Here is a 27,484-nt window from a genome sequence, read left to right as displayed (position 1 = left end):
CCGCCTGAGTCACTCCCGAGTCACTCCCGCCAGCAGCCCAGACTCGCGTGCGCGCACACACACACACACACGCACACGCACACGCACAACACACCCTGCAGCCACCAGGAGCTGCAGAGAGCCGCGCTCAGGGGCGGGTGCAGGCGGAGCGCAGCGCGCAGAGCCACGGGCTGGCCCGCGGGGTCCCCCTACCTCGGTGACCGCGTCGATGGAGGCGCCCGTCTTCAGCAGGAGCTCCATGACCCGGATGTGGTTCTTCTTGCAGGCGATGTGCAAGGGGGTAAAGCCGTTCTGCGGCCCACACGACGGAGACAGACAAGCAGGGGCTTACACACCGTCCGGGACCCGGGAGCGCCCCCTCCCTCGCCGCTGCTCAGCAGCTGCCACAGCCCAGTCAATCAATTGGAGTCCAATGCAAACCGTATCAAAGACAGGTGGCGGTCCCTTTATGCCCCAGGCATATTATTAAACATGATGTTTATACATCTTTTTAAAAATTTTTATTCATATTTTTTAATGCACTGAAAGAGCTTGTTTGAAGCTCCCTTAAGGGTAAACTCACAAGAAAAAAATGCTTTTGTGAGACAAATCATGCTCCCCTCCCCAAAACTGATCATTTTTAGTGAAATGGATTTCTGCTCTAAAGCTGACATTTTAGAAGGTAAACTGCAAAGGGTAGGGATGTTTATTTGTCCTTGTCTGTTTTTTCCTAAGCTTTATCCCCCTAAGGCAGTAGTTGTCAAACAAGCACAGGTAGGGGTGTGAGGTTTTCATGTGGCAAAGTCCAGGGACACTTTTGATTGTTACAGGGGGGAGAGGAGAGCTTTGGTGCCCTGTGGTTACAGGCCGGAGAGGCTGATACACATCCTGCAGGGCTCAGGGCCACAGTCACGGCCTCCAAATGTCAGCAGTCCTGAGGCTGAGAAACCCCAACCGAGAATGGTGTGAGACACATGGGCAGTGCTCAATGTGGGCTGAGTGCACCTGCCAACCTCTGCCCTCTCTGCCCCTCTGGTTCTGTGCCTCTGGAGTGGGCAGCAGGGAGGTGGGAGTCACAGGCATTGTCTGTGCAATGTTGTTGCCCTCCTAGGGGGGCCCTGGGCTGCAGAAAAGGGGAGCAGGGCCATGGTCACAGCAGGCTCCTTGCAGATGATGGGTGGCAGCTCAGGCCATCTCCCTGGCCCACAAACAAGTCAACAAGCTGGGCAGTCTCTAAGGAGTCACTGCCCCTCTGTTCTGGGCCTGGCTTCAGCTACAGTCATGCCCTCGGTCCACACACCTACAGTGGACACTGCTTCCTGTGTTGGTTCCCTGAGCCCAAACCCACCTCTGACCTCGGCCTGGTCACCAGAGGCTGATTGTTGAGTGGGGTGCAGGACAGGTGTACCCCAGGTCCCCCCCTGCCTGCATAGTTGTGCTTTATTCCAGGCCCCAGACCCAGGGAGTGCTCCAGGCCCCTGATGCCCTGCCCCTGGCCCAGCCTCACAGCCGCTGCCCTGCCCCTGGCCCAGCCTCATAGCCGCTGCCCTGCCCCTGGCCCAGCCTCACAGCCGCTGCCCTGCCCCTGGCCCAGCCTCATAGCCACTGTCCTGCCCCTGGCCCAGCCTCACAGCCGCTGCCCTGCCCCTGGCCCAGCCTCATAGCCACTGTCCTGCCCCTGGCCCAGCCTCACAGCCACTGCCCTGCCCCTGGCCCAGCCTCACTGCCATGCCCCTCTGGGACCTTCTGCAGGCCTCCTACTCACCAGGGCTCTGGAGTTGGGTTTGGCCCCTTTATCCAAAAGGACTTTGGCCACCCGGTGGTGGCCACAGTGGGCAGCCACATGAAGTGGGGTCAGATGGTCAAGGGTGATGTCATCGATCTCCGCGTCGTATTGCAAGAGGAGCCGGACACAGTCGAGGTGGTCTCCCTGAGCCGCCATGTGGATTGGGGACAGGCCATTCTGGGTGAAGAGAAAAACAAGCAATCGCAAAGGCTTCTGGGATGGAGCAGCATGGGCAGGCTGATGGGTGTCTCCCTCCAATTCACATGTTCAAGTGCTGACCCCTAGGACCTCAGGGCATGACTTTATTTGAAAACAGTCTTTGCCGCTGTAATGAGCTCAAATGAGGTCACCAGTGTGGGTGCTAATCTAGTATGGCTGGTACCCTTAGGAGCAGGAGGTGTGGACACAGACGTGCCCATGGAGGGAAAATGCCACTTGAGCATGAAGCAGGGGCCAGGGTGCTGCGTCTGTGAACATCACGATTACAGGCAAGCCATTGGAGAGCCCGGGAACGAACTCCTGCCCACAGTCTCAGAAGGAACTGACCCTCTCGACAAGCCAGTCTCCGACTTCCAGCCTCCAGAACTGGGATTCAACACACCCTCTTCACATAAGCCACCGGCTGTGGTTTGTTGTCATGGCAGCAGGCTGACTGACTGACACAGTTAGTTATACTCACTGCATTTTATTTTATTATTTCTTTTTTTTTCCTTTCTTTTCTAATGCATATATATATATATATTTTTTATTAAATCATAGCTGTGTACATCAATATGATCATGGGGCACCATACACTTGTGTCATAGAATATTTGACACATTTTCATCTCATTAGTTGACATAGCCCTCCTGGCATTATCCTAGTTACTTTGTCAAGACATTTATATTCCACATTTGCCAAGGCTCACATGTATTTCTTATTTTTTTTTTTTAGAAAGAGTCTTAAGCTGTCACCCTGAGTAGAGTGCTGTGGCATCATAGCACCCTCCAACTCTTGGGCTTAAGCGATTCTCTTGCCTCAGCCTCCCAAGTAGCTGGGACTATAGGTGCCCACCACAATGCCTGGTTTATTTTTTGGTTGTAGTTGTCCTTGTTTGGCAGGTCCAGGCTGGATTTGAACTCACCAGCTCCCGTGTATGTGGCTGGCGTCCTAGGTGCTGAGCTACAGGCGCTGAGCCCACTCATTGCATTTTAGAAAGGTCTTACCATAGTCCCACAAGTTTTCAATAAAGAATTTTCATAAACATCCTTTTTTAGCCCTCTTCTAATAACCTAGATAATAGAAAACCCTTAATAACTTGTAAGTGTTTATGTAATCTTAAATACAGGGCTTCTGTGGAAAAGTGTTGAGAATTTCCTGACCTAAAAATGTAACGTGTAATAGCAATTATACTTTCATTTGAAGACTTTATCTCATGTGATTATCCCAACAATCTTAGGAGAGAGGGCTGGAGCTCTCCTGATGAGGAAAGGGAAACACAGAGAGGGTAAGAGCCATGCCCAAAGTCACACAGCAAAGCAGCCATGGACAGAGGATTAAAGGAGACATTAACTGGGATAGCAAAGGCGCCTTCACTTAAGGACACACGTGTACACGCACAAGGGCCAGCCAGGGGACCGTGACTCATGACCCAAATTAAAGATCACTCTATGAAACAGAACATGATGGTTTGTCAGGGAAGAGGCTGGCTTTCATGGTTATGGATTTCTGGAATTTTTTATTTCTATTTTTATTTATTTATTTATTTTTTTGAGACAGAGTCTCAAGCTGTCACCCTGGGTAGAGTGCCATGGCATCATAGCTCACAGCAACCTCCAACTCCTGGGCTCAAGCGACTCTCCTGACTCAGCCTCCCGAGTAGCTGGGACTACAGGCACCCACCACAACGCCTGGCTATTTTTGGTAGCAGCTGTCATTGTTGTTTGGCGGGCCCAGGCTGGATTTGAACCTGCCAGCTCAGGTGTATGTGGCTGGCACCTTAGCTGCTTGAGCCACAGGTGCCGAGCCAGACTGCTGCAATTTTATGACAGAGCACTGCTCGCAGAACACCTCCTGCATGGCGGTGAATGGGCCTGACTTCTGTCTTACTCTGCTAGAATACACCTTCTAAATTCATGGGGCCCAGGCCCTGGAGAAGGAACAGGCTGTGGCTGACAGTGTTAGCCCCTGGAATGCTCAATCCTCACACTACAACTGCTCTGGCCTCAGATGCAGCCTGAGAAGAACTGTTTTCTTTTTAACTTAACTCTGGTCTAGCCCAGGCTCTAAAGACTTCTCAGAGCACTGAGTTCCTACCTTTCCTGGAGCTAGGATGAAAGAGATGGGGGTTGATCTGGAGCAGTAGTAGGCAAACGACAGTCTATGGATCACATCTGGCTGGCTGCTTATGTTTGTAAATAAAGTTTTATTGGAACATGGCCCCTAGTTTGCCTATTGCCTGTGGGTGCTTTTCTGCTATGTTGGCAGGGCTGAATCATTGCAAAAGAGACCATGGCCTGCAAAGCCTACAAATATTTAATACTTGGCCTCTTAGGTAAACAGTTTGCTGACTGTGATCCAGACAATAATCAGAGCTATGCTGAGTCCCTCCTATGTGATAGGCCTTGTGGTGAATGTCACATGTACTATACGTGTCATATGTAGTGGTATGACCAACACTATTGTACAGAAATGGGATCTGATCCTAGGTCTGTCTGACCCGGAGCCCCACTCAAAGGTGCCCTTGCAGGAAGGAGGCCGCACCTTGGTCTTGGCTTGGATGGGTGCCCCGTGGTCTAGCAAGATCTCCGAGATTCGCACGTGCCCATTCCGAGCTGCACAGTGGAGTGGTGTCAATTCATCCTTCAAAAGACAGAGTCAAAAACAAAAAGAAAGCCCAGAAGGCAGCTATCAGAGACCATTGGAGAGAAGAACACTGCGGCGCTGCTCCCAGCACCCCGCTGCTGCTGCACCATTCACTAGGTCACCGAGAGCCTGCAGCTGCGCGGGAGGCTGCTGAGGCAGGACCCCCCTCACTGGGCCTGGCTGCAGAGCCTGCTGGCACCCACCTTGGTCCTCGTTTCTATCTGGGCCCCCCGGTCCAGCAGGAGCCGCACCATGATCACGTTCCCCCTGCGGGAGGCAATGTGCAGTGGTGTGATGCCATTCTGGAGGGGAGGAAGCGGGGGACGGTCAGGCCACGGCGTCCTTCCCTCAAACTCAGCTGCCTGCACCCCTCTCACCCTGCGTTCCCCCAGCCCCAGCCCAGCAGCGGCAGCAGGACGGGCAGCCACGTTAGGCTCACAGTCAGGGAAGTTCTGGCCTGAGAAAGATTTCAAGACCTGCCAACAAGGCAAGCCAAGCCCATGCCTCCCAGAGTCAGCACAACGGGCTGGAGGAAGACAGTGGTATGGAAATCGCCCCCTGCCTCCCAGCTCACCACCTCTAGAATGCAGGGATGGGATTAGGGATCTTCTTGAGACAAAGCAGGTGGGAGCTGAAGGCGGGTGACCAGACGTGCCAGCAGGGAGCCCCCTGGACACCCGGCTGTCCTGCCCACAGGCATTTCTGCCCCGGTCAGTGAGAGAGCACCGGCCAGACAGCCTACCTGTGGCGTGAAGTTGACACTGGCCCCCCTGTTGAGGAGCAGCTGGGCCACGCTGAGGTTCTCGTAGTGAGCTGCGATGTGGAGTGGGGTGAATCCCGTCTGGGGCACAACAGAGGGAAGAGTCTGTCAGATGTCACTCACCATGCTCAGCCGGGGGACCCCAGAGTACCCTCCACGTAAGGGAGACTTGGACGGATGGGAACTCTTGCTGAAGGGGTGGAGAGAGGCTCTGTGGCCAGTTCCATTCAAAAGCTTTATGTCTCTTCTGAGTGAGCCTCCTTATACTCCTCGAGGTTCAGCAGGATCACTGCAGACCCTGGGGCTCATTTGTGAATGTTCGTAGATGAAGAGTATTTGATTCACAAATGCAAAGCGTTATACAGTCCAGGATCTTAATTCTAGGGATTGTTCAGTGATCAGTCCTGAAAGGGTACAGTGACTCTGCTGATGTACAAAGACAGGTCTTTGCCCCCCTGGTGGGTCCAGGGTCATCATTCCATTCCAGAACCTCAGGACGGCTGTTTTCAAGACCCAATTGGCCCAGGCACTTTCTGGATGCCCTGAGCAACAAGAACCATCCCCAAGACATGGCCACAACATTCCTCCCAGTGTCCCCAGGGGCTTAGGATGGGGCTATCCACAGGGCCCTTCCACATCCTAGGAGTGGGTGTTCTGTGCATGGGGCTCATTCCTGGGAAACTGCTGGGTGTGGAGGGTGCACCTCGCAGGCCCCGTGGGCTGGGCTGCCCTCACCTTGGAAAGCACGTCGGGGTTGGGGTCGTTCTGCAGAAGCACGGCGGCCGTCCGCGTGTCGTCATTACGGGCAGCAATGTGCAGGGCGGGGAGCCGCACCTTGCCCTTTGTCCCGTAGTTGATGAGGTGTGCCACCACATTCTCGTGGCCCTGCTGCAGAGCCACGGCAAGCGGCGTGAAGCCATCCTGCAGGAGGAGAGGCAGGTGGCTTTGCTCTGACTCCCCCGACTCACACGGTCCTTGAGGCAGGAGCCCCTGGGGGCTTTCCACTAACTTCTCTTCATCCCCCACACCCAGTGTGAAGGCCCCCTCCTCCCCGAAGCCTCTCTCACCCACTCCCTTTCCCAGTAACCCGCCAGAGCCCACAGTCTCCTGTCGTCAGCTCTAGTTTAATTGTCCTTGATAATGTTCCCTGCTTGTCTGAGGGAGAGAAGCTTGTCACTGCCGGTAATTCTCTGCCTCCCTCCTTCTCACCCCACTGCTGGTGTCAGGATGGTGCCTGGAATGGCAGAATGTTCCTGAACACCTCCCAGATGCCAGGATCCATGCTGGGCCCTCACCATGAGCCACTGTACTAACCTCTAGCTGTGTATGACCTGGGGAAGCCGTGTGATAACAAAGTTGTGTCATTGCTGAGTCATCCGAGGAGTCGAGAGAGGCCTCAGCTCTGCCATCTCACCAATGACCAGACTTGAGATCTCAGCTAACTCAACTTGTCCACAGGTGGACAGGGGGTTCCTGGCAGAAGCCTTCCCCATCAAGGCCCAAGGCCAAGCCATCAGCTACATGCACACACACCACCCCCACCCTGTCCGGCCATAAATTGGGTCACAGAGGCAGGACGGCCTCAGCCTGCCATCCTTTCTCAGGGACGTGTCTGAGCACTCCCTGAAACCTAAGACTTGGTCTCCACTCCCTCGTGAAGCCCGACAGCACAGTGCAGTGATCGGAAGGTCCGGAGTGCTCAGCAGAATGCGTGGCAGAGCTGAGACACAGATGCCCTCAAGCCACATCCCGGGAAGGTAAGGCATGCATGTCCTGCACCCCAGGGACGTCTGGCAGTGGGGACGTCTTGCCAAGGTACTTACTTCTGTGGCTACATTCTGGTTAGCTCCATTTTCCAGTAAAAACTTAACCACTTCCAAGTGATTCTCTTGTGCTGCCATGTACAGGGGGGTGAAGCCTTTCTGTAAACCAGGAGAAGCAGTTAGAATTCACCCACAATGGGGAGAGCACAAAGTCCTCCAAACTGGAGGGCAGCTCTCTCTTCACCTTGTTTTCTCCCAGTGCAGGGCAATGCCCTCACCTACATCCCCACCGAAGGCAGCTCACTGCCATTTTGAACTGGCATAGTGGGATGTTACAAAAGTGGGGACTGTCCACAGAGTCTACGACGGGCCCCTCAGCTCCACCGCTCAGCCTGCACACCCATCTCTACGTCTTCTCCGGCCTCCCGGCCCCCGTGCCTCATTTCCCCACCCCTGTGTCTTTCGCGCTGTGAGCCATAACTAAACTGTGTGGTCACTTTACTGAGCAGAGAAGGGTCAACACTCATCCATCCTGCTTAGAACGTGGCCACCCCTGGAGACAAACTGCTATAAATCTGGACCCTGCCGCTCAGTGGGTGCTAATGCAACAGCTGGCGCATCCAGCATGGAGCAGGGAAGGGGGGTGCCCAGGGAAGAGAGGCTGCCCGCTATCCGAGAGCACAGGACACTACCTGGGACTGTGCGTTCACGTTGGCACCGTAGTTGACCAGCTCCCGGACCACCGCGTCCTGCCCGGCCAGGGCGGCAATGTGCAGAGCCGTGTTCCCCTTCTGCAAGACACAGGGGACAGAGCGTTTCCCACCGGGCCTGCATGTGTGGCTGTCAGCTGCCCGTGAACAGGCACTGGCTGGGGGTTCCAGGGGCTTTCCTCATGGCCAAGAGGGGTAGAAAACACAGGCCTATGTGCTTAACGCAGCACAAGCCTGGAAAGTTTGTCCTGTTCTCTTTGAAAAATAGTGTTGAAAGAACACACACACTCTCATAGTCACCCACACACTCACACACACATATACTCACACACCCAGTCACACACATACTCTTACACATGCAGTCTCACACACACACACACGTGCACATGCACACAGTCTCTCACACACATTCACACACTCTTGCACATGCCCAGTCTCACACACACATTCACACACGTGCACATGCACACACAGTCTCACACACACATTCACACACATGCACACACAGTCTCTCTCTCTCTCACACACACACATGCAAGTTCTCCACAGCTAATCTGCTGCCTGTGGGTCAGCATCCTGCCCCCAGAGGACAGAGATTCTGCACCCCTCAGGACCTCAGGACATGCTGGCCTTCTTTGGACTTTGCCTCTTCTCAACCTACAGGTCTGCAGGACAGCACCAAGCCCTCAGCTGGGCCTGGGCACTCTCAGCACCCAGGGTGCCAGCACCAGGATGCTGTCCACCAAAGGCTAGGACAAAGCAGACCAAGGGAAGAGAGGCAGGAGGGTGAGGAAAGCATCAGAGAGGAAGGGAACGGGTAATACGAGTTCTGTGATGTATGTAGGGAGGGCGGCCGTGGTGCACACCTGTGATCCCAGCACTCTGGGAGGCCAAGGCGAGTGGACTGCCTGAGTTCAGGAGTTCAAGACCAGCCTGACCAAGAGCAAGACCTCATCTCTAAAAATAGCCAGGTGTTGTGGTGGGCACCTATAGTCCCAGCTACTTGGGAGCCTGAGACAAGAAAATCACTTGAGCCCATGAGTTCGAGGTTGCTGTGAGCTATGATGCCAGGGCACTCTACTGAGAGTAACCAAGTGCGACTCTGTCTTAAAAAAAAAAAAAATATATATATATATATAAATATATATATATATAAATATATAAATATATATATATAAATATAATAAATATATATATATTTTTTGAGATAGAGTCATACTTGGTCACTCTCAGTAGAGAAGAGAAGAAAATTATGGAAATAATATGCAATAATGTATGTAAGAAGAGAAGAAAATAATGGAAATAGTGCCAGGCACGGTGGCACATGCCTATAGTCCCAGATACTCAGCATGTTGAGGCAGGAAGATTGCTTGAGCCCAGGAGTTTGAGGCTGCAGTGAGCTGTGAAGACGCCTCTGCACTCTAGCTGGGGACAGAATGAGACCCTGTTTCCCCTCAAAAGGAAAAAATATGAAAAATATGGAAATTGGTGGAATGGCCTGGATCAGTGGCTCACACCTGTAATCCTACCACTCTGGGAGGCTGAGGAGAGAGGATCACTTGAGCCCAGGAGTTTCAGACCAGCCTGAGCAACACAGTGAGACACCATGTCTGCAAAAAATTTAAAAGTTAGCCAGGTGTGGCAGGCAGCTGTAGTCCCAGCTACTTGGGAGGCTGAGGCAAGAGAATGGCTTCAGCCCAAGAGTTTGAGGTTGTTGTGAGCTGTGACGCCGTAATACCTACTGAGGGCGACATAGTGAGACTGTCAAAAAAAAAAAAAATTAGTAAGTAAAATATAATAAGCAAGTTTTCTTTTATTTATGTATTTTTTTGAGACAAAATCTCACTTTATTGGCTGAGATAGAGTGCTGTGGCATCATAACTCACAGCAACCTCAAACCTCAAGCGATTCTCTTGCCTCAGCCTCCCAAGTCGTTGGGACTACAGGCGCCTGCCACAACACCCGGGAACTGTTTAGAGCTGGGGTCTTGCTTTTGCTCAGCAAGCTGGTCTCAAACCTGTGAGCTCAGGCAATCCCCTGTTCAGCCTCCCAGAGTGCTGGGATCACAGGCGTGAGCCACTGTGCCTGACTATGAGCAGGTTTTCACCAACAGAGGAGAGAAAATAAATTAAACACTGGAAGAAAAGGAGGCACCTACTTGTTTTCAACTTTGTAAAAGAAGAGAATCAACAATAGAGGTGAAGAAACAGTGCAGGCAGTCCTGAGGGTGTGAGTTGACCACTTGGGTTTCTTTGTCTGGATTGAAACCTGGTGCTCCTGGGATGCAGAGGGCCTTCTAGTCCCCCCAGGAGTCCTGAGGCCAGATGCCAACACTGCCTGCAGCCCCTGCATGGGCAACCCCATTCAGAGAGGTAGGGGACAGGCTCCATCAGTCACTTCTGCCAAATAGGGCAAGGAGAAGAAATGGGACTATGGCTGGACTCATCTGTCACCAGGCTACTTAAGAGCAGAGCTGTCCAACAGCCTCACTGTTACAGACCAGACAGTAAGTGAACTACACAACACTGACCGGTCCAGCTGGCAGGCTCCACACCCAGCCCTTGCCCTGTGCCCCCCTGTCACCTGGACGCCCTGTAGCCCCAGAGCACTGCTGACCCAACGTGGGGAGCAGCCCCACGAGAGCGCAGCAGCTGGAGGCCGCTCATTCTTTGCTGCTTGTGCTGTCTGGTGATTGAACACCGCAGCCTGCGTCAGGAGGGCGTTTCCTGTTTGTTGCCACCCAGAGTCACCTTTCTGATTTCTCCTGAAGTCCCATGTGATGAACGAAATATCTCTGATGGATATTCTTCCTCAAATATCCATCAGAGCATAAATGGCAGGTGTGAGAGTATGGACGCTAATTAATGACAGTTCGTAGAAGTCCAAAGAGCCTACACCAGAGGCTTTGGCACTTGCAGTACCAACTGCAGGAGGGCTGCTGGCACCAGAATCTTCTCTAGAAACTAGGACTGAGAGCTCCAAGTGGCGTCGTCTGACTCCCACGGGAAGGAGCCCACGGAGGCCATTCACCTGCCGGCCGCACACTTACTGAGCATGTCCGCGTCAGGCTCGGGCTAGTGCGAGGTACAGAGGGCACCGAGACTCAGGTCCCTTGTCCACAAGAAGCTTACATTAGATATTTCTCTCCATCTGATCCTTCCTGTCTGAAATCAAACGTTCCCAGTGCTTTCCTTATACCCAGGAGGAGGGCATGGCCCTCTCTGCCCTGGGAAACTGGGCAGATGGCAGCATTGTCGAGGAATAAGAACCCAGAGAAGACCCCAGGAGGTGGACCCCCTTTTCCTGGCCACCTGCACACACACATTGCCAGGCTCAAGGAGGCCCCTGGCCCTAGGCCTAGAGAGTAGCAGGGAAAGTGGCTGTGAGCCTGTTTACTCTGCCCCTCACTCTGTGTAAAGGAACATGGCTCACAGGAGCAGGAAAATTACTCAGCTATATTTTGATCCACAAAAACTTAATTTCTCCATTTTCAGAAATTCATAACGCTCCCAGAAGGGAGGATGGTTGGACAGGTGCCGAGTGAATCAAGTGGAGGGGAGAGAGCCCCCAAGTGACAGGGGCTGAGCTCCTCCAAGGAGTGGAGACGGGAGGATGGGACAGATTGTTTATTTTATGCTCTTAAAATTTCTAAGTACGGTTTAGAACCTATATTGGTTTTTGGCTCTCTACTCATTTTTATTTTAATCTTTCTCCTCTCGTGAGGCCTGCTGCGATTCCCCAGTCTGTTGTGACTCTCCCTCAGCCCGTGGTTTCAGTCCCACCTTTTTTTTTTTTTTTCCTCCCTCTGTGCGGCATTCCAAAATCATGTTGGCTTATACAATTTCTAAAAATAAAAAAGACACACCACACCAAGTGTTCACTTGCAAAATAACAATCAAAGGAGGAAATTCGGAAGGAGTAAAAGTGCTGAAGCCTGGTGTTTCCGCGGCTTTGGGAGGGAGCCAGCAGGGGCGGGGAGCCGCTCTGGCCCAGGAGGGCCCGTCAGATGGCCCACGGCTCGCAGCCAGGTACACCAGAGCAACCAAGGAAAAAATAATTGCATCCCTTCATCCACAGAACAAGCAGGGTGGAAACGATCAGCATTTGCCACGGAGTTAGGGGGGAAATGCCCCATACAGTCAGAAAGAGCGACCCAGTTTGTTTCACCCCCTACTTGCCAGGAGAGCTTTTCACATTTGGGAAATGACATGAAAATTACAGAATTTTACCTTGAGAGATGATTCTACTTTCATAATATTTGGTATTTGCTTCATAACCCTAAATTATATCTGTTCTCCACATGTTCTTCCGTGTTCTCGGCTTGAAGGAGAGCGAAATGTTCACTGCATAGAAGGGAACCTGAGGCTGCGTGCAAGGTCACGTTTAATCAACAAACAACAAATGAAAATTAAGAGGCTGGGGGGAAAGAAACTCTGATAAGGAAAATACAGGGAACGGACAGAGGAAGTGAGAGGAGAGAAAACGTGAATTGAGGAAACGGCATTCGAGTCAGTAAGTCAAGATGATTTTTTGTGTAGTTTTGTTTTTAAATGCTGGCTTCATCCTGTTTGATAAATAAGATGCATGTAAGTAAGAAATGAAACTTATTCTACAACCTATAGATATATTGATTTCATGATAGAATTTCTGAACATAAGTTAGTGGTAAATAATCTACAGAAATGGGGACAAATAGGCGGCACCTGTGGCTCACAGGAGCAGGGCGCCGCCCCCTGTAACAGAGGTGGCGGGTTCAAACCCGGCCCCTGCTAAATACTGCAAAAAAAAAAAAAAAGAAAGAAAGAAAGAAATGGGGAGAAATATATAAGCGTGGAAGCTTGATGCCGGCCCACCCCAAAGGCCTCCTTGGGAAAGAGAATGCTGTGCTGGGTCATTTGTAAAGACAGGAAATGCGTTTGGGGCTGAACAAAGAAGACGGTTGGAGGAGAAGTTAGAGTGCTGTGGACTCCCTTCTACAACCTGTCAACGTGGCCACCAGTGTTTACTGATTCCTTCTGATATGCTGAGCACTTTGTGTACACAACCTCAATTTAAGTTTCAATCCTGCAACTAAGTATTATCATCCCGTTTTACAGGTGAGGAAAGTGAGGCTTCCCAGAGGCTAGCTAACTCATCCGTGGTCACGAGCATGATGTACATCGGCTGGATCTGAGCTCCGGGCACCTGAACCTGGAGCTTCGAGGGTTCTCAGCCGCACAGCAGAGTTACGGACCCCAAGAAAGCATGAAGCCACCAAGAAAAGGCATTGATGTAGTTTAAGATTTATAACCTGAGGATGAAGGTAAGGTGAAAAGGCCCACTGGACTTCTCCAGAAATACAGTCCTGTGTTTTCAGGCAGCTTCGGGGACTCAGAGAACCAGGAAGTTCCTGGAAGGATCAGAGAAGGTCTAATACGTGTGGGGGAATCTCTCACTGAGGGCTGGTTTCTACACCAGGGCTTGGGCCGACACAGGAGGGACCCACATACTTGAATTTTCAAGGACCTCCCTCCCGCCCCCCACGCAAGACATACCTTGGTTGTCGTTTCTAGAATGATTTCTTTGTGCAGAAGTTCAACCACCATCTTCACATGGCCCTCCTTAGAGGCCAGATGCAAGCCGTTCAACCCATTCTGTAAGGAGCAGAGCAGAAGGGCGCGGTTAGTCGGACTGAGCAGTCGCAGTCCCACAGCTGCTGAGGCCCCGTCCCAGCCTGAGCCGTGCGTAGCCCTGGAAGGAAATTTACCCGGGACCGTGCAGGGCAGGGCCAGCCAGCCTCCCCCAGCACCTCTGTGGGGGCGAGCAGGGGAAGACAGGGTCCATATGAATTATGTGTGGGGATCACTCAGAAAATCCATGGGTGGCCTTGAAATTTAGGTTTTTAGGCTTTAGGTTTCCCACTTAATTTGAATGCACAAGCTTCAGTCCCCTGGCTAATTTTCACAGCATTGACAAGGAAAGGCAAAGAGGTGACGGCAGTGCTCCTTGACTGTGTGCGGAGACAGAGGTGACGGCAGTGCTAGCTGACTGTGTGCAGAGACGGAAGTGACGGCAGTGCTAGCTGACTGTGCGCAGAGATGGAGGTGATGGTAATGCTCCCTGACTGTGAGCAGAGACGCAGGTGATGGCAGTGCTCCCTGACTGTGTGAGAGACGGAGGTGACGGCAGTGCTCCCTGACTGTGTGCAGAGACGGAGGTGACGACACTGCTCCCTGACTGTGTGTAGAGACAGAGGTGACGGCAATGCTCCTTGACTGTGTGCAGAGACGGAGGTGACGGCAGTGCTCCCTGACCGTGCGTAGAGACGGAGGTGACGGCAGTGCTCCCTGACCGTGTGCAGAGACGGAGGTGACGGCAGTGCTCCCTGACCGTGCGTAGAGACGGAGGTGACGGCAGTGCTCCCTGACCGTGTGCAGAGACGGAGGTGACGGCAGGGCTCCCTGACCGTGTGTAGAGACGGAGGTGACGGCAGTGCTCCCTGACCGTGTGCAGAGACGGAGGTGACGGCAGTGCTCCCTGACCGTGTGCAGAGACGGAGGTGACGGCAGTGCTCCCTGACCGTGTGCAGAGACGGAGGTGACGGCAGTGCTCCCTGACTGTGCTCAGAGACGGAGGTGATGGCAGTGCTCCCTGACTGTGCGTAGAGACGGAGGTGACGGCAGTGCTCCCTGACTGTGCGTAGAGATGGAGGTGACGGCAGTGTTCCCTGACTGTGTGTAGAGACGGAGGTGACGGCAGTGCTCCCTGACTGTGTGCAGAGACGGAGGTGACGGCAGTGGTCCCTGACTGTGCGTAGAGACGGAGGTGACGGCAGTGCTCCCTGACCGTGTGCAGAGACGGAGGTGACGGCAGTGCTCCCTGTGTGCAGAGACGGAGGTGACGGCAGTGCTCCCTGACCGTGTGTAGAGACGGAGGTGATGGCAGTGCTCCCTGACCGTGTGTAGAGACGGAGGTGATGGCAGTGCTCCCTGACTGTGTGTAGAGACGGAGGTGATGGCAGTGCTCCCTGACCGTGTGTAGAGACGGAGGTGATGGCAGTGCTCCCTGACCGTGTGTAGAGACGGAGGTGATGGCAGTGCTCCCTGACTGTGTGTAGAGACGGAGGTGATGGCAGTGCTCCCTGACTGTGTGTAGAGACGGAGGTGATGGCAGTGCTCCCTGACTATGTGCGGAGACAGAGGTGACGGCAGTGCTCCCTGACTGTGTGTAAAGACGGAGGTGATGGCAGTGCTCCCTGACTGTGTGTAGAGACGGAGGTGACAGCAGTGCTCCCTGTGTGTAGAGACGGAGGTGACGGCACTGCTCCCTGACCGTGTGCAGAGACGGAGGTGACGGAGGTGACGGCAGTGCTCCCTGACTGTGTGCGGAGACAGAGGTGATGGCAGTGCTCCCTGACTGTGTGCGGAGACAGAGGTGATGGCAGTGCTCCCTGACTGTGTGTAGAGACGGAGGTGACAGCAGTGCTCCCTGACTGTGTGTAGAGACGGAGGTGACGGCAGTGCTCCCTGACTGTGTGCGGAGACAGAGGTGACGGCAGTGCTCCCTGACTGTGTGCGGAGACAGACACACTCAGTGAGATGGTAAGTTTTGAAATAAGGTCCTACGGGAACTGAATACCACTAACGACCCCACTATGAGAATTCCCCAGCAAAAAAATAGTGTCACGTCCTGGCACGGTGGCTCATGCCTGTAACCTCAGCACTTTGGGAGGTGGAGGCAGGAGGATCCCTTGAGCCCAGGAGTCCGAGGCTGCAGTGAGCTATGATCTCACCACTGCACCTCCAGCCTGGGCAGCAGAAACCAAAGCCAGTATTCAAATAGCCCCTTTGCCATCCCGCCATTTCAAATGTGACGAAAGCCTGACAGTTAAGTTTTAGGCACAGCAGAAGAAAACAAAAGGCATTTTCCATGTGTAACCATCAGTCCGTGAGAAGAACTGGCTGAAGGTTGACAACCAAGCTTTCTGCCACCTCTGGGGAAGCCGCAGCTGTGCTCCAGAAAGCAGCCACGCTCAGGTTTTATTTATCAACCTTACGCTTCCTGGTGTTCTGATCCTCGCACTTAAAGGTCTCAAAACTTCCGGTAAATGCTGATGTCAAAGAGGGACAAATAATTGTGAAGACATGAAGGAGCCAATTCTCCATTTCAGTGGGCCTGGGCTGACACAGAAAATGATTTTACTCAGTCTCTGCCCCTGCTTTCTAGTTTTGTTCCCTCCTATTCTCCTCCTTCCCTGACACCAGTTCTCTCCTCCTGTCCCACTCCTCCTGGCATTTCGATCCACTCTGTTCCAGCACATTCCTTTCCAGGGGAGGCTTCGGAGCCACTGCAGACTCTCCGCAATCCGAGGCCCCACCCCCACCAAGACGCAGGGACCTGGTGCTGGCAGGTGTGGTTGGGGGTCCCTGATTCACCCACTCCCAGGGTCTCTGCAGGCCTGAAATCCCCAGGTTCCTGAAATCCCCACTCTCTATTTGTGTCAGGGCATCACTCTCAGGAGATTCCTGGAGAAACACATGAACAGATCAGTGCTATTGCTTTGCCACACGTAGCACAGAAAATCCACCTGGAAGGTGCGCTCAGCTCCTGTTACCCAGGGGCCCTGGACAGGGCACAAGTAACAGGTGCCTGAGCAGAGAGAGGGGCTGCAAAGGGACTCGCCGCCCCTGTGCAGCACAGCCAGCCTTGGGTCAGGGGCCGTTCACCAAATACTTCCTCCTGCCAGTGCTGGAAAATGGCCCCTCGATTTCCTCCCCTTGTGCGTTTTGTGCATCATTTGATGCAGGATCCTAGGCTGTGTGAATTCCTCACACCACAATGTGCATGAGTCAATCAGATCAGAGCTAGGTCAGAGTTCCGGCAGTCTGTTGGAACAGGAATCTGGGGGTGGGGGGAAGAGCGCCAGCCAGACAGAAACCAGCTTCTCTCAGCTCAGCGAGCAGAATACAGATTCACTGGTGCCCAGAACCACAGCACAGCTCTGCAGCAGGGACCTGCCCCTGGGGGTGGGTTGCAGAGGAGGAGCCCTCTCCCAGAGCAGGGCTATCTTTGTTGAGGGAGCGCACAGCACCTTTGCAAGTCCTGCTTCACACGGCCACAGCCTAGTTTAGAAGGCTTGCAGGAGGTGCCCCAAGGGTGCTGGGGAACTGGACGGGGCATGTGCTTCAGGGCGTACAGCCGAGTGGACATCAGTGCTCACTTGGGCGGCCCGGCCTCTCCTCTCAGACAAGCACATGTTGGTCCTGAGTGCCTTGGAGTGGGGAAGCTGGCAAGCCTGGAAGAAAGATGGCTAACGCTCCGGGTGGCTGGTCCCTGCAGTTTGGAGCGAAGGCCAGGACCACAATCTGGAGGGGTTCTAGATATGCTAACCAGAGAACGCTGGACTAGAGAGGGACGCTGGAGGCCCTGAGTCTACCTTTTCACATAAAGCTGAGGAAATCAGGCCCAGAGTAGTTAAATAATTAGCTGGGGTCACTCAGCTGGATTTCTTAGAAAAGAAGGATTTGGGTTTCCTTCCTCTGGGAACAAGTGTGTTTGTTTGTATCAGATGACAGAAGCGTAGTTTCCCTTTTGGGAACTAATGCACACTCATGGTGAGAATCCATGCACCTCTGGCTGTGACCTCTGCAATTGGTCTCTAGCATTTTATTCGTTTCCTGGTCCGCAGAAACCTCCCTTTCCTCCCGTCTAGGGTCCAGGCCTTCCCTCGGGGCTGTACTCCCAGCAGCAGGGGGACAAGCAGGACCAAGGGGCCATCTGAACACACCTGCAGCTCACACACTTTCTCGCACCTCCACCCAGATCCCGGTTCAATGATCTCTTTCTTTTTCATGACTTACAATTTTATTTCTAACTTTATATCTAATTTGTTTTCAGTATAGTCACTCTGCGTAACTATCAAGTCGGTTACTGCAGTGACCGGAACCCACCGACCTTAGCAGAGCCACCAGATCCAACTACATTTTGACCCGCTCAGCAAAGGTATGCAAGAAGGCGCAGGGACGTACTGCATGACAAAATCACCCAGGGAACAGGATGGTAACAAAAACGTGTCTCAACTGCAGTGGCAGACGCTGCTGCCACCCAGCACCATGCAGTAATTTAATCCAATTCAGCAAACATTATCGAGAACCTATTCTGTGCTGGCAATGAATAAAACACAAATCCTTTCCCTTGAAGTTACTTTTGCAGAGAAAACCGATACATAAAAATAATGCAAGATCACGTGAAAAATGCCCCAAATGGCATGGATAAAACTCCAAGTAGCACAGAGGAGAAAGGAGTAGCTCTGCCAAGAAGGTCCAGAAAGCTTCACGGAGCAGCCTGCAGAAAGCCGGGCCTGCAAATTCACTAGCAGAAGCAGCAAGATGAGAGGCCGGGCCTGAGTCCGGATTCTAAGCCCGAAAGCTAAAGTACACTCCTGGCCCTTCTCATCAGACGCCCTCTTTCTTCTTTGCTTCATGAAACATCTGAATCCAGGAGATATACAACCGTCCAGACCCACAGCCCACGTCTCCCCAGCAACTGGCCTCACTCGGTACAGGCTCGTCGACAGCTACAAGTCACCACACTTAGCGATGGAACTGCCGACTGCCTGAAGACAAATTCCCGGCATAGACACAAAGGAGCTTGTGCCACCCACTAAGTGCATGACGAGTCCATGTAAGAAACTACTTCCAGTGTCCAAATATCCAAATGAGAAGGGGAGGAGGAACGCAAATTACGTGAGCTGTTTGTTCTTAGCTGTAATTACGGCCAGAGCGGGACGGTAATTTACCACCTCTTCAAAACCGGGAATCAAGCATCTTATTTTAGTTAAATCACGTTTAAGTGGGGTGCTAAAAGTAAAAGGCAGCCTGCACCTCTTCCGCTCCCCTAGCTCATCTTCATTCACAGATGCTTTTCTTGATGCCAAACACAGGCATGCAGCGGAAGAGGACTGGGGTGGGGATAAGTCATGTATTTCTTCTCTCCAATAACAAGGTGTAGTGGAGGATGTAATAGTCAGTGATTCAGCTACATCAGAAGCTGCGGGGCAAAGAAATAACTAATTACGGCTTTTTCGGGGGGAAAACACCTGCTTGCTAGATTCCTCTTCCTGCAGACACTTCCTTCTTCCGGGACTCCACGTGCATGGGTGTTAGACAAGTTGATGTTGCCCCCGGCTCTCAGCACTCTGTTTTGTTTTCCTTTTCCCACTCTTGAATAATTTCTCTTGACTTGTCTTCAAATTCTTTGATTCTCTCCTCAACTGTGTCCAGTCTACTGACAAGGCTGTGGAAGAAATTCTTCATTGCTTAGAAAATGTTTTTCAATTCTAGTGTTTCATTTGATTCTTTCTTATAGTTTCCGTCTCTCTCCTGAAATTCTGCATCTTCTTAGGAATGTCATCTACTTTCCCCACCAGATCCTTTTTTTTTTGTAGAGACAGAGTCTCACTTTATGGCCCTCGGTAGAGTGCCATGGCCTCACACAGCTCACAGCAACCTCCAACTCATGGGCTTAAGCGATTTTCTTGCCTCAGCCTCCCAAGTAGCTGGGACTACAGGCGCCCGCCACAACACCCGGCTATTTTTTCGTTTTGCAGTTCGGCCGGGGCCGGGTTTGAACCCGCCACCCTCTGTATATGGGGCCGGCGCCTTACCGACTGAGCCACAGGCGCCGCCCCCCCCACCAGATCCTTTAACATATTAATCGTAGTTAAAGTCCATCTAACCGGTCCAATATTTTCGTCACTCTGAATCTGGTTGTGTTGATTGTTTTGTCTCTTGACAATGGTTTTTATTTTTTCTTATGCTTGTGTGTGTACCATTTTCAACTGAATGCCATACATCATATATAAAGGACAAGCAGTGGAAACTGAGGTAAATAGTATTTATGGCTGGATATGGACTTGCCTCTTATTCTGCAAAGTTGTCAGCATAGGGGTGGGGAGGCTGGGTCAATCTGGGCAGGAGTTGGCCTGGGTTTGGTTTTTGCTGCGCCACAGCCTCCGTTCCTCTGGAGGTGGGCTGCTGCCGCCTCCAGCTCTGAGTTGAAGCTGGGGTGCCAGGTGCTTCTGTGCTCCTGGCCTCCTCTGTTTCCAGCCATCCCTGCAGCCAGGGCCTCCAATGGGGTCTGTCTCCACATCTTGCTCCTCTCCCAACAGTGACCTCTCCTTATTCCTGTCCCAGCAGTGACCTCTCCTCCCTGTTAGCTCATGCAAGGCTGGCAGGAAGAGGCACTGTTCTCTTCTGCCCTGGTCCAGCTTTGTTCTTAGGCAGGTTCTCTGTGAACCTGGCCCTCCCAGGTGGGATTTCTTTTTATAATTTAAATTTTGTTTAGCTCTCCTTCCCCTCTTCTCTGTGGCAGCCAAAGCTGCCTCCTCTGTGTTGGTCTTGGGTGGCTGTTTCTGGCTCCTCCTGCAGCAGCAGTGCAGCTCTGCTTGTTACTGGTGTAGGGTCTTGGACGTGGGACAGTCTCCTGTCCCTTTCCTCAGGGTGCAGGGTGGTGGCCCCCTCCTTTCCACAGAGAAGGAATCTTTGGCAGAAATGTACCCTGCCCTCCCCAGAGACAGAGACAGAGACAGAGGCAGCTCTCTTCTGTTCCTCCTCTGGGTCTCTGACCCAAACGAGCGTGGGTTTGAGTTTGCTTCACACAAGGGAAGAGTCTGAGGACACGGCAAAGCTTGGTGTCTATTCTCCCTCCAGCCGCTGCTACCACCAATTGCCTCTCCTCACTTGCACCATGGAGCGGCCACCCTCTCATCTCGTCTCGATCCTGATTTTTCTCATGAGGATCCTATGGAGGCCTGTGCAAAAAAGCTCATTCCAGCCACGTTTGACTTTTAATAGTTTTTTTTTTTTTTTGCAGTTTTTGGCCAGGACCAGATTTGAACCCACCACCTCTGGCATTTGGGACCAGTGCCCTACTCCTTTGAGCCACAGGCGCCGCCTTTAATAGTTTTTAAGATTTTGGCTTCCTTGGTGGCACCTCTTTCTCCTGTCCTCTTTAACGCTGAAGCAATGTATGTGGCCTTCACCTTGGAAGGCCTCACCTCTCTTTGGAGTTTGGTTTGCTTGGTTACATTACTACATCAGCCCTCTGATGGGCTTAAGAAAGATTATAATTTTCCAGGGCAGTGCTTGTGGTTCAAAAGAATAGGGCACGGGCCCCATATGCCAGAGGTAGCAAAAAAAAAAAAAGATTATAATTTTCCAGATTTTTTTTTTTTTTTTGAGACAGTCTCACTTTCTCTCTCTTTTTTTTTTTTTTTTTTTTGTGTGTGTGTGTGTGTGGTTTTGGCCGGGGCTGGGTTTGAACCCGCCACCTCCGGCATATGGGGCCGGCGCCCCACTCCTTGAGCCACAGGCACTGCCCAACAGTCTCATTCTCTTGCTAGAGTGTGTGATATCAGCCTACAGCAACCTCAAACTCCTGGGCTCCAGCAATCTTTCCACCTCAGACTCACAGAGTACTAGGATTACAAGCATACACCAGGGCAAATTTTGCAGATTATTAAGGCTTTCCAATGTTCTTTACAGCCGTCTGCAGCCTACGTTCTCCCTGCACTGAGCCTCTGAAGCTAGCAGGCCCCATATGATCTCATTTCACATGGTGCTAAAATAGCAGATAACCTTCACAGTCTCTTCTTGGCAGAGATACTCATGCCAAGCACACACCTGGAGTTTTCTTATCTGTCTTTGCTCTTTTTCAGGTAAAATGTCAATTTAGAGAATTCTTCTGAGAAGCAATCTGTCTGATGGGAGGGGAAGGAGATCTCAGCCAGAATGTGTTTCTTTTTAACATTTTTAAGAAGAAAAAAAGTCACATTCAGCCTGAATGATTTAATTTGGAGTATTTTCTTGTACCAACTGTGAGAAATTCCATTGGCAAAATACACAATTCCAGACATTTGTTCTCAGTAAATTATTCCTCTGTTTAGCTCTTCTGATTGCCCCAATTATACTAATTGATTTCCAAACGTACGAATACAGTAGACATGTCATAGGAAATTTAACTCGTATCTTGTCAAGAGTGGAGGCAAGGCTTTAAATAGAAAGGTCCTGATGTCCTGAAATCCTGCGTCTCTCCTAAAATTGCAAGAACATCTCCGAAGCGGCTACCTGCATCTCATGGGGACAGCCCTCCCCCTCCACCCCTCACAGCTGGCTATCTTGCCTGTGCAGGTGGCTGGACCTGCCTCCAGAGATCAGGCAGGCTGCAGTTGGGTCCAGTGACTGGGGACCCCAGGTCCATCCCCTCCCAAAACTCACTGCTTTAACCCTGGAGCCCCTTTCTTTGAGCGAGGCAGTGTTTCCAGAGGACTGAGGCTAACCTGCTAAGGTGTGTCCAGGAAGTGTGACCGTCTTACTCATCAACACCACCATCTTGTTACTGGTTCAGCTTATCGGATGAGTTCCTCACCGTCTAGCCAGGCCCAGAGGCAATGGACCATTGGCCAGGGGAAGTTTTTTTGGGTAAGGAAAAGACTGACGTTCTGGGAAGAATAAGAAAGGCCAAAAAGTCTGAGGATCCCAGAACGCACAAAAAGAGAGGTGGGTAGAGAAAGGTGCAGATGATTCTACCTCAACATGATACTCCCTCCACCCGTGCGGTCAGTGCAGAGCCAGTGGGAGAATCTGGCCTCTCATGAGGACACAGAAGGTTTTATTCATTGTTCCACTTGCCTGTTCAAAATGGACTCTCTATTGAGTTTATCATTAAATATATCCGTCTAGAGAAGGCAAATATTATATTCCATGTTACAGACATGCGATTCCCTGAATAGCAGCTAGCCTGCACACCTGTGGCCCTGCTCTCTTGCTGCGTGGAGACAGACGGTGGCAGGACCAGAGGAGGAGACATGAACCCTACCAGGGGCTCAGGAGAGGAGGAAAAGGACCGACGTGGCTGCCAGGCCAACTCCAGACCCTGACACCAGTGAGAGAAGAATGGAAGCAAACACGTGAGGGAGCTGAAGAAGGCAGAGGGGATGACCGGACAGGAGGCAGAGGGGACGATGGGACAGGAGGCAGAGGGGACATGGGACAGGAGGCAGGGGGGACGATGGGACAAGAGGCAGAGGGGATGACAGGACAGGAGGCGGGGGGACGACAGGACAGGAGGCAGAGGGGACAAGGGACAGGAGGCAGGGGGGATGACGGGACAGGAGGCAGAGGGGACAAGGGACAGGAGGCAGAGGGGACAAGGGACAGGAGGCAGGGGGGACGACGGGAAAGGAGGCAGAGGGGACAAGGGACAGGAGGCAGGGGGGATGACGGGACAGGAGGCAGAGGGGACGACGGGACGGGAGGCAGAGGGGACAAGGGACAGGAGGCAGGGGGGATGACGGGACGGGAGGCAGAGGGGACAAGGGACAGGAGGCAGGGGGGATGACGGGACAGGAGGCAGAGGGGACAAGGGACAGGAGGCAGGGGTGACGACGGGACAGGAGGCAGAGGGGACAAGGGACAGGAGGCAGAGGGGACAAGGGACAGGAGGCAGGAGGGACGACGGGACAGGAGGCAGAGGGGACAAGGGACAGGAGGCAGAGGGGACAAGGGACAGGAGGCGGGGGGACGATGGGACAGGAGGCAGAGGGGACAAGGGACAAGAGGCAGGGGTGACGACGGGACAGGAGGCAGAGGGGACAAGGGACAGGAGGCAGAGGGGACAAGGGACAGGAGGCAGGGGGGACAACGGGACAGGAGGCAGAGGGGACAAGGGACAGGAGGCAGAGGGGACAAGGGACAGGAGGCAGGGGGGACGACGGGACAGGAGGCAGAGGGGACAAGGGACAGGAGGCGGGGGGACGACGGGACAGGAGGCGGGGGGATGATGGGACAGGAGGCAGGGGGGATGACGGGACAGGAGGCAGGGGGGATGATGGGACAGGAGGCAGAGGGGACAAGGGACAGGAGGCAGAGGGGACAAGGGACAGGAGGTGGGGGGTCGATGGGACAGGAGGCAGAGGCAATGACAGGACAGGAGGCAGGGGGACAATGGGACAAGAGGCAGAGGGGACAACGGGACAAGAGGCAGAGGGGACGATGGGACAGGAGGCAGGGGGACAATAGGACAGACGGCAGGAGTGCCTGGCAGGGGCAGGGTCCCTGCAGCCTTCTGATATCAAGATCCTTCTTTTTTAAGCACCAAAGGAAGTAAGAAAAGCTTCATTTTTCTCTGCTGCACCCCCTTTAATGAAAGAATTTGTCATGTAGAATTTGGATCCAGTCAAAAGGCTACACTTAAGGACCAGGACGGCCACAGGTTCCCTCCAGGCCGTGTTTCTCTGCTCCCACCAAGAAGACATGAATGCAGAAACGGACATGAAAAAATTCTAGAGCAATGTGAGTCTTGATCTCCTTCCTCCAAATGCCTGAGTGAAACTTTCAGCTCCAAAGTGAACAAGCACCGTCCCATCTTCCTTCTGGTCCTCTTCCCTCCTGCCCCTCCCGGCTGTGGGGGTCGGCAGGAGGGACCCGCTGCAGGGTGGTGGCAGTGCCTGGGCCCGGGCAGGGGGGCTGGGGTGGTGGAGAGGTTGTCCCGAGTTGTCAGGGTGAGAGTCAGGGAGTGAGCGAGTGAAGTGAGGGAGCAGTGTCAGGTTCCCCTGTGGGATTTGCATGAAGGAGGAAAGGCGCCCTGTGTGCTGGGCTGCTGTGGGGTGTGTGGGTGTGAGCCCACGGATTTTTAAAATATACAGAGTGTGCAAAAATTGCATACACATTTTAAGAAGGGAAAAACTGTCTTAAAACTAATACACGAGTCATGTTTGACTGCTCAGTTACAAGACATGCTCAGATGTGATTTGCATTCATCTTTTGTTATGGGTGTGCTTACTAAGTATTACAGTTCTAATACAGTTTCTTCCTTTCTTAAAATGCATAGATATTTTTGGGGGGCACCCTCACAGTCACAGATGTAGGTACACAGACACACACACAACAACCAGGAGCAACGGGCATGGGAGTGATCAGGTTTTGGAGTCTATGTACCATCCTCTACCAGGAACAAGGGGTCCTTGGAGACTCGACAGCGTTTGTGGCAGGAAGTAAAGAAATGCTCAGAAATGCCAACTTACCGTAAGGGCTCCTATTGGCCTAATTTGGATTTGAACGCTAAAATAAATCATGAGAGTATCGGGTTAAAACCCACTAAATGGAACAGGACTCTATGAGTCCAAACAGGTATGAACACACAAGGAAAAAATAAATCAATGAGCTTATCCTCCCGTCGAAAGCCAGCTAGTAGGAGTAGAAGAAATGTAGGGAATGGAGACCTTCTCTTGAGAACCACCATGGTGGGTGCCCAGGCTGCGGGCTGGGGGTTTGATGAGGAACGGATATTGGCATTGGGTCAGAATATTCCCCTCCACACGGTGTACAGGGCAAGTTGATGATTTTGCCACAGAATAAGGTGGCAGACCCTAACTTTACCTGGTGACAAAGATGGATCTCGCCAGGGGTGGGAAGGTGCTCCTGTCGAGAATGTAAGGCCTCGGTGTGGCCACCAGGGCACATGAGACAGACAGCTGGGGGCCAGTGACACAGTGGACGACAGGCAAAGGACGAGAGCCGGGCAGAGACAGCCTTTCCAGACCGGAGGAGACTGTCCAGATGCGGCAGCTACATCCAAAGGACCTTCCTGGAGAGACTCCAGAAACAGAGAAGGAAATAGAGAAAACAGCAGGGAAAGGAAGAGAGAGAGAGGACAGAGGGCAGAGAACAGAGGAGAGAGGTGGAGACAGAGTCAGTGGGGAGAGGGGAGAATTTGCTGGACTGGGCGGCAAAGTTGCAGTGGAATGTGAGGATTGAAGGTTGAGCTGCATCTGTGTTGATCTCCTGAGTGGGAGACACGTAGGGTGGATGTGGGGGAAGGTGTCCTTACTTTGGGGTGGTGCACACTGGCCTGATGGGGGCACAGAGAACCACGTCACAGATGTCCTGTTTCACAAAGAGGTGCATGGGGGGATGAGGGAGGGGGAGGCCGGCGGAGGGCAGGAAGAACCCACTTGTACAAGTGCAGTAACATAGTCATCCAGATTACAGGCAAGGAAGAAAAGGAATTTTTTGTACCATTCTTGCAGCTTTTCTATGGGTTTGAAACTGTTAATTTTTTTAATGGCAGGTAGGGAGGGGTGGTGGTGAGAGCTGCAGAGGCTACTAGGGAGGAAGGAGGAGGCTGTGGGGTAATTCTGGCCTCTGGTTACAGTGGTAGAGGACGAGGGGTACCTCTAGGGACTCAGAGCCAGGGTGAAGATGTGACTACATCCACTGTCCTTTTTCTATCTTTTTTTTTAGACACAGGGTCTTGCTAGGCTGCCCGGCTAGAGTGCAGTGGCTATGCACATCATGGCACCTGCAGCCTCAAACTCCCAGCCTCAAGGGATCCTCCTGCCTCAGCTTCCCAAGTAGCTGGGCCTCTGTTCCATTTCTAAAGGGCCCATGAGGTGTGACCTTTACTAGAGTCCCAGGATGGAAACCCCAGAGTACCATCAAACCCTGCTAAGGAAATAGCTCTCAGCCCATGTGGAAGCCTGTGGATGGAGGATGCCTCTTCCTCAGGCTAGGCATCTTATTCTGGGGGCCACGCCACCTGCAGCCTCTTTCTAACCCACAAAGTATGCGGCTCCCCAGAGACTGCTTGGTGGGAAAGGTGTGCTAAAAATATATGATCTCGGCATCTAATGAATCAGAAGCCAGACAAGAGCTGAAGCAACTGCTATACTACCCTGGCAGAAAATCACAGCTTATCTCCTTTGCAAACCTGTCTTTTGTCTAGGGACAGGGAAGACAGAATGAGGGGAGAAACCGAGAGGAAAGTGCATTCTCAGAAAGCAGCACAGATGGAAGGGCCCAGGCCGGTTCCAGGCACCTTCCCTTCTTTGCTTTATTGCAGTCTAAATTTAGCTTAAGATTCACAGTTTACTAGAGCCTCATGAGGAGGAGAAACACTTTCAGCCTTTTCATTATCTCAAAAGAAAAAAAATGAACCCACAGTTATTACAGAGTTCTGCAAGGAAATGAATCAAGCTCAGATCACCTCCTTCCTACTCTGAACAAGACCTTGGCAGCCCCGTGCTCTGAGGGGCCCTGCGCTCTGAGGAGCCCTGTGCTCTGAGGGGCCTGTGCCAAAACAAGGAGTTGTTGGGCCCTCGGGATAAGCAGAGGAGAAGTGTGGCTCCAAGTAATGAGAGAACAGACTCTGAAATTAAGCTCAGCAGCTAAGAATATCTCCCATGGACTAGAAAGAGTGTCTACATCTGAAATCTTGGTATTCCTTTAAAAAGCTAAGCTAGAGAAGGCTGGGGTGGAGGGGGTTGCAGGAAAGAACCCTGGACCTCAAGGACCCACCTCAGCCACCTCCCAGGCTCAATCTATGCATCTTCAAAATCCTAAGAATAAAACAAAGTCACAGCTCAAAAATACCAGCTACGAGATATCTTTTGCATGTAGGAAGAAAAAGTATGACCAGATTCACACCAAACTGTTCACAGTAATTTGGGGGTGCGGGACTACGGAGATACTTTAGCCTTTATATATTTCTGCACAGTTTGGATTTTTAAACCACCACCATGTGTTAGTTTTGTTGTTCAATTTGACAATACAAACCCGTTAAAATCAGAGACATCCCTGTCAAAAACATCCCCCTCCCCCCAAAAA

General features: G+C 52.3%; 1 protein-coding gene across 8 annotated transcripts in view; it reads right to left on the bottom strand.

Moving 5' to 3' along the window:
- The window catches only part of ANK1 (ankyrin 1), a 199,252-nt gene that overhangs the window by 59,472 nt on the left and 112,296 nt on the right, over positions 1-27,484 (bottom strand). For all 8 annotated transcript variants that reach the window (XM_053578494.1, XM_053578493.1, XM_053578495.1 and 5 more), the window contains exons 3-11: positions 13,376-13,474; positions 7,825-7,923; positions 7,193-7,291; positions 6,105-6,290; positions 5,352-5,450; positions 4,813-4,911; positions 4,508-4,606; positions 1,745-1,942; positions 193-291 (exon numbers count right to left, since the gene is read on the bottom strand). In XM_053578494.1, the coding sequence (XP_053434469.1) occupies positions 193-291; positions 1,745-1,942; positions 4,508-4,606; positions 4,813-4,911; positions 5,352-5,450; positions 6,105-6,290; positions 7,193-7,291; positions 7,825-7,923; positions 13,376-13,474 (1,077 nt within the window). The remainder of the gene's footprint in view (positions 1-192; positions 292-1,744; positions 1,943-4,507; positions 4,607-4,812; positions 4,912-5,351; positions 5,451-6,104; positions 6,291-7,192; positions 7,292-7,824; positions 7,924-13,375; positions 13,475-27,484) is intronic.

This window comes from Nycticebus coucang, chromosome 24, assembly GCF_027406575.1.
Source record: "Nycticebus coucang isolate mNycCou1 chromosome 24, mNycCou1.pri, whole genome shotgun sequence".
Taxonomy (NCBI): Eukaryota; Metazoa; Chordata; class Mammalia; order Primates; family Lorisidae; genus Nycticebus; species Nycticebus coucang.
The sequence above is the reverse complement of the archived record's forward strand: the minus strand, read 5'-3'. Positions and strand labels throughout refer to the sequence as shown.